The sequence below is a fragment of the Lynx canadensis genome, chromosome B3 (genome assembly GCF_007474595.2).
Source record: "Lynx canadensis isolate LIC74 chromosome B3, mLynCan4.pri.v2, whole genome shotgun sequence".
NCBI classification, from domain to species: Eukaryota; Metazoa; Chordata; class Mammalia; order Carnivora; family Felidae; genus Lynx; species Lynx canadensis.
The window spans coordinates 71566169-71576556 of NC_044308.2; the positions used below are offsets into that span (position 1 = coordinate 71566169).

At 42.0% G+C, this 10388-nt stretch overlaps 1 protein-coding gene across 1 annotated transcript; it reads left to right on the top strand.

Annotated features, from left to right (window-relative positions):
* The first annotated feature begins 8606 nt into the window (after positions 1-8606).
* Positions 8607-10053, top strand: RNASE6 (ribonuclease A family member k6). Its single transcript, XM_030318621.1, has 2 exons — positions 8607-8861; positions 9247-10053. The coding sequence occupies exon 2, from the start codon at positions 9254-9256 to the stop codon at positions 9716-9718; it is 465 nt and encodes a 154-aa protein (XP_030174481.1). The 5' UTR covers positions 8607-8861; positions 9247-9253; the 3' UTR covers positions 9719-10053.
* Positions 10054-10388: the final 335 nt, after the last annotated feature.

Below are 10388 nucleotides of genomic sequence, written 5' to 3' on the forward strand. Positions count from 1 at the left end.
CCTAAGCAGGCTCCACACTCAGCACAGGTCTCCACAGGGCTCAACTCAGGGCTTCATCCCACAACCCTGGGATCATGACCTGAGCCAAAACCAAGAGTCAGATGCTCAATCAACTGTGCCCCTATTCTTTTCCCCCTCTTTTAATTTATGTTTTTTAATTTACATCCAAGTTACTTAGCATATACTGCAAACAGTAATTTCAGGAGTAGATTCCTTGATGCCCTTTACCCATTTAGCCCATCCCCCCCTCCCACAACCCCTCCAGTAACCCTCAGTTTGTTCTCCATACTTATGAGTCTCTTCTGTTTTGTCCCCCTCCCTGTTTTTATATTATTTTTGTTTCCCTTCCGTTATGTTCATCTGTTTTGTCTCTTAAAGTCCTCATATGAGTGAAGTCATATGATATTTGTCTTTCTCTGACTAATTTTGCTTAGCATAACACCCTCCAGTTCCATCCACGTAGTTGCAAATGGCAAGATTTCATTCTTTTTGATTGCCAAGCAATACTCCATTGTGTATATATACCACATCTTCTTTTTTTTTTTTTTTAATTTTTTTTTCAACGTTTATTTATTTTTGGGACAGAGAGAGACAGAGCATGAACGGGCGAGGGGCAGAGAGAGAGGGAGACACAGAATCAGAAACAGGCTCCAGGCTCTGAGCCATCAGCCCAGAGCCCGACGCGGGGCTCGAACTCACAGACCGCGAGATCGTGACCTGGCTGAAGTCGGACGCTTAACCGACTGCGCCACCCAGGCGCCCCCACATCTTCTTTATCCATTCATCCATCTATGGGCATTTGGGTTCTTTCCATACATTGGCTATTGTTGATAGTGCTGCTATAAATATTGGGGTTCATGTTCCCCTTCCTATTCTTCCCCTTTTTGTGTGCAGTGGTGAAGTCTTGGGGTGATGGGGGGGGTTCGTGGGGTCCAGAGCCGATGGCCAAGAAAGAATTCTTGAAGATGTCTTTGGTGCAAAAAGATGATTTTATTAAAGCATGGGGACAGGACCCATGGGCAGGAAGAGCTGCACAGGGGTCGTGAAGGGTAACTCATTATATACTCTCAGGTTGGAAGGGATCAGGGATAGAGTCTGTAAGGAATTTTGGAAGCAAGATTTCCAGGACCTTGAGGGGCTAGCTGTTGCTAGGGAAACACCACTTATTACCATTTAATAAAACCTCAGTCATGAGACTCTTCAGATGGATATCAGAGGGGCTATAATCCTGGAGCATGATTGCCAGCATATATCCTGGGGCACTTGACATAAAGGAAGTAGACTTACAGGATCCTGGAGGTTGGGATAATGTTTTGTTTTATTTAATTTTTTAATGTTTATGTAATTTTTGAGAGTGAGAGAGCAACGGAGAGAGACAAAGCATGAGCCCAGGAGGGACAGAGAGAGGGAGACACAGAATCTGAAACAGGGTCCAGGCTGTCAGCACAGCTGAGGTGTTGAACTTGCAAACCACGAGATCATGACCTAAGCCAAAGTCAGACACTTAACCAACTGAGCCACCCAGGCTCCCCTAAATTTGGAAAATGTTAAGCCAAGGTTCCTGTTGCCCAAAGCAAAGTGTCATCATCAAGGCAGCTGAGCTCCGGTAGGGAGATCACTCTGCTGGTCTCAAAGGCTTGTCAATGGGCTGCTTACAGTAAGGGAATTTAATTTCGCTTTTGCCTTACTTTCCCACATCACCATGGCAAGCACTTAAACCTCTTTCCTTTGTTCTTGGGTAGCCAGGAGCATGTGAGGAATATCACACATATTCCACCTGGGGAGTGGGATATGCCAGCTTGTATTTTTCCCTCAGCTTGCCTCATGCTCCCTTATCATGCAGTATTGGTGGAGTTATCCATCAAGGTTCCCAATCTCCTCTACTGGGCCAAATGATGGTCATGAGATTCGAGCTAGGCTAACAGGATTTTTTCTTATAGGAGACCAGAATATAACACCCTAAAAGATGACTCTTTGGCATAAAGATTATTATTTTTTATCAATGGAGAAGGCACAAACTTAACTATGCATAACAAACTTTACTTTTGTTTACTATACTTTTCCTGGTCATCTTTCCATAACCTGCCAGCCCCACACTGTTCTTCCTTTGTTTTAGCTAAAAATAGTCTGTAAGCCCAAAGTCATAGCACCTTATTGAATGACTCATCCTGATGTGGAGAACAAAGGCAAAAGAAATATAGGGAAAAAATTGGGGCACATACTTTGCTAGAGGCGAAAGGCAACCTTAGCTTGACATTAGCCTGATCTCCAGGACCCTGTAAAAATCCCTTTGGAAACTTCCTTTTTCTCTACCCTCCCCCCCCAAGGTATATGTTAGGAATCATCTTCCAAGCATATGGCCCACTGCTATTCACCTGAAGAGTCTCATGACTAACATTTTACTAGACAGTAGTAAATGATCTTTTCCTAACAGCAGCTAGCCCCTCAAGGTCTTGGAAACCTTGCTTCCAAATTCCTTAGAGACTTAGGCTGTCCCACACCCCCTCTCAACATGAAGGTATATAATCAGTCATCCTTTACAACCCCAGTGTAGCTCTTCCTGCCTGTGGGTCCTATCCTCATGCTTTAATAAAATCACTTTTTTGCACCAAAAATGTCTTAAGAATTCTTTCTTGGCCTTCAGCTCTGGACCCCCACCACCCCAAAACCACATCAGAAAGGAGCTCCAAAGAGCTGTACAAAAGGGAAGACTTTTCTAGTCAGGGCTGTGGAGCAAGGAAATTTTAGCAAAAGAAAGCAAAGGATTGTTTCAGGGAGGGTCACTTTCCTTTAGAGGGAAGAGCAGTGAAGGCTTATCATGCCAATTACCTCACCTTCCTTTGGGGTGCGAAAAGAGCCCATCTGAACGATTATTGCCTTGGTGCTGACCAGAAATTTCCTAACCAACCAGTTGAGACTACATTTCTGGGAGAGGTTGAAATTGCAGTTCGGTTAGGTATTAGGCCCCACCTGGATGACTTGTCCCAGCATAAGTGACTCTTGAGCTTACGGTTCTCTTAACATTCCTAAATTTCCATTCCAGGTACAGGAGGCACACATTCTTTCCCCCTGTAGTCTTATTATGGGAAAGCTGTGTAAGTTAGAAATCAATTTGCTTAACGGAGGAATTCTAACCCAATTACAAGGAAGGAAGGAAAGCATTTGGTGTAAATGTGTGGTTAGTAAAAGCCACCTTGCCTTGAAGAACTACAGTAAAGAACAGAAGAGTGAGACAGCACATGTGAAGTTTTCTCACTGAATATACCCTTTGATTGCACTTTGGTATAATTATAATGTAATTTAATAATCTTAGTAGAATGCAATAAGCACTAGTAAAAGCTGAACACATTAAGGCTGAGACAATAGTTCTGTGCCTAGAGAAGAGAAAGATCAGAGGAGAGGGTATCTGAGCACAGCCTAGAAAGATAGGTGAGTAATCAAGCAGAATAGATCAGAATAGGTCAGAAAGAGTAATCAAGCAGAATAGGTCAGAATAGGTCAGCAAAAGAAACAACACCAGTGAAAGTGTGAAGTGCTAAAATATAATGTTTTCGAGGTACCTGGGTAGCTCAGTCGGTTAAGCATCCAACTCTTGGTTTCGGCTCAGGTCATGATGTTGCAGATCTTGAGCTCGAGCCCCATGTCGGCCTCCGTGCTGACAGTGTGGAGCCTGCTTGGGATTCTCTCTCTCTCACTCTCTCTTCCCCTCTTCTGCTTGCTCTGTCTCTCTCTCAAAAAATAAATTAAAAAAAAATTTTTAAATATAATGTTTTCTAAAAGTAAAAAAGAGTAGCTATCATGAAAATTTTAAAAATAAATCCATGTTATTGAATAACTTCATAAATAAACCCATTTTATTGGACTCATTAATTAATAAGGAAATCAGTAACATGTTCAAAATGGTTCAAGTGTGATCTTGGTTTGTAGAAATGTATATTTTCTGCTGGACAAAATTCAGTTGCACTGCAATGAACAGGAAATATCTGCATTATACTCAGTTTTGTACAATTTCATTTCTATACTGCAGGTCAAGGAAAGGTATACACTTCTGTAGTGTCTGTCCATCCCTGTAGATCTGCTAAAGAACTCCAGGCACTCCAATGGGAGGACACACAATAATCTCTTTTGTCCATTTCCAAGTCTCAGACAATTTTCCCCTCAGGAGATATGGAAAACTGACAACTTATGCAGGAAAATGTATAGAGTTCCTTAATACTGGTGTGGAAAGGAAGAAAGAAATCATAAGAAACAGTATGACCCAGTAAATGGCCAAAAAAAAAAAAAAAAGGCATTACATGCCCAAATTGACCAATGGGCTAAAGGTTGGGGACAATTTTGAGTGCCAGCTCTGCAGAAACCATAAAACCAAACCTCACAAAGAAACTTGGAATTTATCACGTAGCATCAGCTTCTGACTCACTGTTCTGGCCACTCACTGGCCAGATGCCTGACACAGAAATACCTCAGTAACCATGGAAGGGGGAGTGTTCTAAGCGGTCTGAATATGGCTGATAATCATCATTGTTGTTTGGTTAAAGATACTAATCTTCTGGGGTGCCTGAGTGACTCAGTCGGTTAAGTGTTCGACTTGGTTCGGGTCATGATCATGCAGTCCGTGGGTTTGAGCCCTGCATCAGGCTTTGTGCTGACAGCTTAGAGCCTGAAACCTACTTCAGATTCTGTGTCCCCCCCTCTCTTTATGCCCTTCCCCCGCTCACGTTCCATCTCTCAAAAATAAATAAATGTTAAAAACATTTTTTTAAGATACTAATCTGTTATCTCTGTGACAAGAATTTGGCACTCTTACTTTTGCCATCAGCAAGCATATAAGTCTAGAGAAAGGAATAGGCTGAATAACAGGCCTATCCCCTTCCAGCTGAGTAGGAGAGTGGAGGAGACACAGGTGTGTTTAAATACACATGGGGTGTGTGAGGTGTGCCCACAATGGACACATCAGATGCCCTAAACTTGCTTTGCGATTGTAGGGCTGGAACAAGGGCCAAGCCAACCACCAGGGTCTGTTCCCGACACAAGGAGCTTCTGACAGTGTTCAGGATACATTACTCCAGGATATGGCATCTTGGCATAGAGAATCTTTTAAGCTAAAGAAATTTGAGAAACGACAGGTGAGGAAAAGACTTTCTGATCTTCCCCTGAAGCAGGCCATAAAACTCTCACGCGAGAGGTGCTCTCCCTATACCCAGAGGAAAGGAGCATCCTTATCTCCAAAGATGGAGAGACATGGAGAAGAATCTGAACAAACTTCTTGCTGAGTTTCCCCCAGTTGACTACACTTAGCTCATACCCTTTGTTCTATCACATCTTTCCACAACTTTCCACTTGTCATCAAACCTAGCATGAAAACACTCAGGTTTAACCACTTCTTTGGGTCTTCACATCCTTAGCAAGGCTCCCATTTCACATTAAACTTATGTTAAATAAATGTGCATGTTTTTCTGTTGTTAATCTGTTGTTGTTATAGGGAGCCCAGCTGAGAACTTCAAAGAGTAAAAGGAAAAAATATTTTTCCTCTCCTGCACTTCTAAGATTTGGGATAATTTCAGAAAGATAGATAGGAGAAGTAGACTCTCCCATTCATGTCCTCCCCAATCTGTCTTGCACTTTATCTGTGGTAGCTAGGCAGTAATTCACCTGCCTGAATTAAGACAAAGTGAAAACTTTATTTCAGGAGTCAGGCAAAGCCCAGTCTTGAGAACTTGGGCAATGGGTGAAAATCCATGTCAGCCAAGTAAAATGATTCTCAACTAGAAATTGGTATCAGATTCACTGTGGAGTTAACCAAACATAGGTGTGCAAAAGACCTCATTCCCAAAGATTCTGTTTCAGAAGGCCTGGGATCTTGGCATTTAAAAAAAATTTCTTGGACCATTCTTTTTCTTTTATGTTTATTTTTGAGATAGAGCATGAGCTTGAGCAGGGGCAGAGAGAGAGGGAGATGCAGAATCCAAAGCAGGCTCCATGCTGTCAGCACAGAGCTCAACATGGGGCTTGAACCCACCAACTGTGAGATCATGAGCTAAGTTGAAGTCAGACACTTAACCAACGGAGCCACCCAAGGCACCCCTCTTTAGGCAATTCTGATGTGAGGCCAGGGTTGGGAAGCCCTGCCTAGGGACATGGTAATCAGATACAGTTTCCCTCTGCTGGTGAGCTTGGGTACTGTCAAGTTGTGGAAGTGCAGAGAAAAGGGGTACTGTCCTGACACATGTGGCTGTACAATTGGATATATGAGTGCTAGGCAAATAGACATCTTTTTTCTTTTCTTTTTCAATTAATAGACTTATTTGTTCAGAGCAATTTTAGGTTTGCAGAAAAATTGGGCAGAAATTAAAGAAAATTCTCTTATGCTTCTCCCTTCCTCTCTCTCCTAACCACACAGTCCACAGTTTTCCTGCTCTTAACATCTTGTGTTAGTGTGCTCCTTTTGCTGTAATTGATGAACCCATACTGATTATTATTAACTGAAGTCCACAATTTAATTAGGATCAATTTTTTGCATTATATAGTTCTATGGGTTTCGACCATGCATAATGTCATTGTAGGAGAGGAAAAAGTTTTCCTTGGCTCCCTAAGGGTCTCTGGCTCGGTTTGAAAATTAAACCAACAAAGAGAGATTTATTAGGAGAAAAGCATACGAATTTTATTGAATTTTTTACATGTACATGGGAACCATCACAAGGGAATGAAGAGCTGAAGAAATGACCAGAGCAAGAAACTTCATACCTTTTAGACAAACAAACAAAACATCTGTGAAGAATTGACAAGATAAAGGGGTTTGGTTTGTGGATAGTAAATGGTGAGGAAGTAACTAGAAAGACAAGGGCTAGCTTAACAAGGTTTGTTTGCAGGTTCCTCTGTACCACCTCTGGCTGGTATGTCTTTGTCTCCAGTAAAAGAATTTATTTCCTGCCTTTATGCAAAAGAAAGAGAGAGAGAGAGAGAGAGAGAGAGAGAGAGCTTTTCTGCATTTACTGATTCTAATTGCCTTTACTGCAAAAATAATTTTTATGTCTAAGAGCCAGATTTTGAGGTGGAGGTCTGGTTTCCTTCAGCATGAACAAGGACTATCTCCTCATTTATTTAGACTTTCTTTAATTTCTTTCATCAGAGTTTTATAGTTTTCCTCATTGATCTTGTACATTTTTATTAGATTTATATCTAAACATTTCATTTTTCTTTGATGCTAATGTAAAAAAATTTTTTTTTCAAATTCCAATAGTTCATTGTTGGTATATAAGAAAGCAATTGATTTTTGTATATTAACCTTGTATGCTACAATTTTGCTATAAATAGACATCATTTTTATCCTGTAGGTAACTGAGGCCATTAAAAGCAAAAGTGTCCCACTATTATATTTATGCTCCAGAAATACTAACTTGGAAGTGATATGTACAACAGATTGGAAGGAAAAGAAGCTTGAGGCTGGGAGTCCATGCAGGAGGCTTTTATGTGAGCCCTCCATGAGACAACAAGATTGTGAATAAAGGTATTGCAGCACCAGTGGAATAGTAATAACAGATTCAAGAGGCAAATACCCTCAATTTGCCCTTTTCCTTCGTGTGTATGGGTCTTTTTGTTACCAAACTCAAACTTGTCCGTGCATCTGATGCACAGTAAGCCAAATTCTGAGACACTGGATTTAAAACAAAGAAAGCTTTATTGTAGGAAAGGCAGCCCAGGGAGAAGTCAGAGGATCATTCCCAAAGCTGTTTTGCCCTGATGAGCTTAGCTACAGCTTATATACATGAGAGAGGGGAAGGTATGAGGTTTCAAGAAACCCCCTTGTTAGGAGAGAGGCCTTGAAACAATCTGGAGGTAAGCATTCTTCTGGAAAATGAGTCGCTATTTGGGACCTGGGATCAGACACATCAAGATAGATGTTACTGTCCGGTCTCTATCAGGTTTCTACAAGTGGTGGGTAAACAGGGAGTAGGGGTGAAAAACTGACTGATGGTACATGGGGTTAAGAGGTACGTTAAACGTAAGTACAGAACAAAACAACGTGAAACTGAGTTAATAATGCAATTAATTCAACTGTAGTTTTGCTCATGCTTTCAAAACAGGTCCAAAAACCAATAGTCCTGCCTTATCTTCACACACAGTTCCCTCTTTGGGGTGCCCTTACCCCACCTCTTCACCTAACTTCTAATTAATCCTCAAAACTCAGTTCAGGTGTTGTGACCTTCTCTCTGCTCACTCCTCACAGTTCCCTGTTGTTTCCTCCACCACAGCTGCAAGTGCTATTTATATTTATTAATATACAATGTAGTGTTCTATTTATCCGGCTGTCTCTTTCATTAAATCATGAGCTCCTGAATCTAAGTAGCCATTATCTAGCCCCCAATAAACATACACATAAATAAATAATTCATTCATGTCTGTTGTTGGAATTCACAACATTATCAAGTACATGACAATTATTATATCAAATTTACATGGTGTGCTTTGTCCTAAAGAACTGAAATCATAGAGCTTCAAAACGCTGAAGCTTCAGATCAGGAAGGAAACACTCAACCCATATCAGGAAGTCATCAGTTCCTCAAAACTTCTTTGAGTCACGTTGTTTGTTTAAATAGGGCTTACTCCTCCTGTGTCTGCAGTGATACTGATTTTAAACAGTGAGTTTGAGAGTCTGGGTTTCATCCACACTGTGCGTAAGAAGTTCACCTTTCAAGTCCTAGGTTTCTCTTTCCTAGGGCCCAGAACCCATCAGTCCCCTGCTGCACCCAGGTGGACAGGAGGCTCTGGCATACCTGGGAGGGGAACAGCAGACAAAAGCCTCTGAGTCTGGGACTAACCACTGCTTCTGTTCTCAGCGGGAGCCCCAACACGGAGACCTGGTAAGGAGAGAAGCCTGGGAGCTGGGGAGTAGAGCGGTGAAGATGGCTGGAAGGTCTGCATCAAATAGATGGAGGACAAATATTCCAGGAGGGTGGAGGGAAGAAACAATGTTCTGTAAGCATAAGTATAGGAAAAAGAGAAGAAAATGATCTGCCAATCAGAGGAAAAGACATCTTACCTTATATTCCTCCTCACTGGGCTTCAGTCTCTTCATAGGATTGTGAGACTCAAGTGAGGAAGAAGATAGCTAAAAAAAAAAAGAAAAAGGAAAGACCAATGACCATCTTAAAAGGCACAATAAAAATCTAAATGGTTGTGAATAATAATTTTGCTCTTATTGCTTCTACTACTATCACTACCTCATTTCTTTCTCTCTTCTTACAGAGAAAAGATGAGACTGGATCTTCTGGGACGCTTTCCTCTCCTCCTGCTGCTGCTGGCTTTATGGGGGCCAGTGCGTCCACTTTGTGCTTGGCGTCAATTCCTCACCAGGGCCCAGTGGTTTGAAATTCAGCACGTAAGGTCAAGCCCTGTCAGCTGCAACACGGAAATGAATGGTGTCAATAATTATACTCAGAACTGTAAGGTTCACAACACCTTTCTGCATGACTCCTTCAAGAACGTGTCTGATACCTGTCTTTTGTCCAACGTGACCTGCAAAAATGGGATGAATAACTGCCACCAGAGTCCACAGCGTGTTAATATGACTGACTGCACACTCACTTCAGGGAAGTATCCCAACTGCAAGTACAAAGATACTCCCCTGTACAAATTCTTCATTATTGCCTGTGATCCCCCTCAGCAGGGCGACCCTCCCTATCGGTGGGTTCCTGTACACTTAGATAAGGTTATTTGAAGTTTCCATCACTTTCCCTGTCATTCAGCACAGGTTTTCTTATGATCTCCTCTGCTATTTCTTTTCCTTTGTTGATTTCCATGGTTCCCATAGAAGAAAGAAGGAGGGTACTGGGGGGGGGGGGTGGATTCACATGCCAAGGATGCAAGACCAGCGCTGGGGACAAAGAGACATGGGATTCTTTTCTGCTTTGGGAGCTCTGTGTGTTTTGAAGGAAGGCAATAGGCAAGAGGGCAAAGAAAGACACAGGCTTCCATATTTTTAATCTTGGAACTTCTGCCAGGCTTTGGTGCACTGTGTTCACAGCAATAAAACCACTTTCTTTTGCATTGTAACGACTATGAGTATGTGTGTTTGGGGCCCCTGTACATCATTGCCACTCTGGAGCCATCTAGACTTGCATTTGCCAGCATTCTCAGAACTATTTGGGTCTTAGGCAACCTTAGAGGTTATTAAGCAACCTTGGGCCTCTGCCACTTCTCTCACCACTGTGTCTTTGGGACTTTGGAGCAAGAAAGTTCTCTATCCCTTCAAACTCTGTTCATAGATTTTACATATTTCCCTTAAAACCATTGTCTATGTTTATCTGTAGGTGGCATGGATGCCTCATAGACTGTTTTGACAGCACTTTCACACACAGATTCTAACACTGACAACTGACGCATCGTAG

Excerpts from the sequence above, each read along its gene's own strand:
- RNASE6 (XM_030318621.1), top strand. The coding sequence starts at position 9,254 with ATGAGACTGGATCTTCTGGGACGCTTTCCTCTCCTCCTGCTGCTGCTG.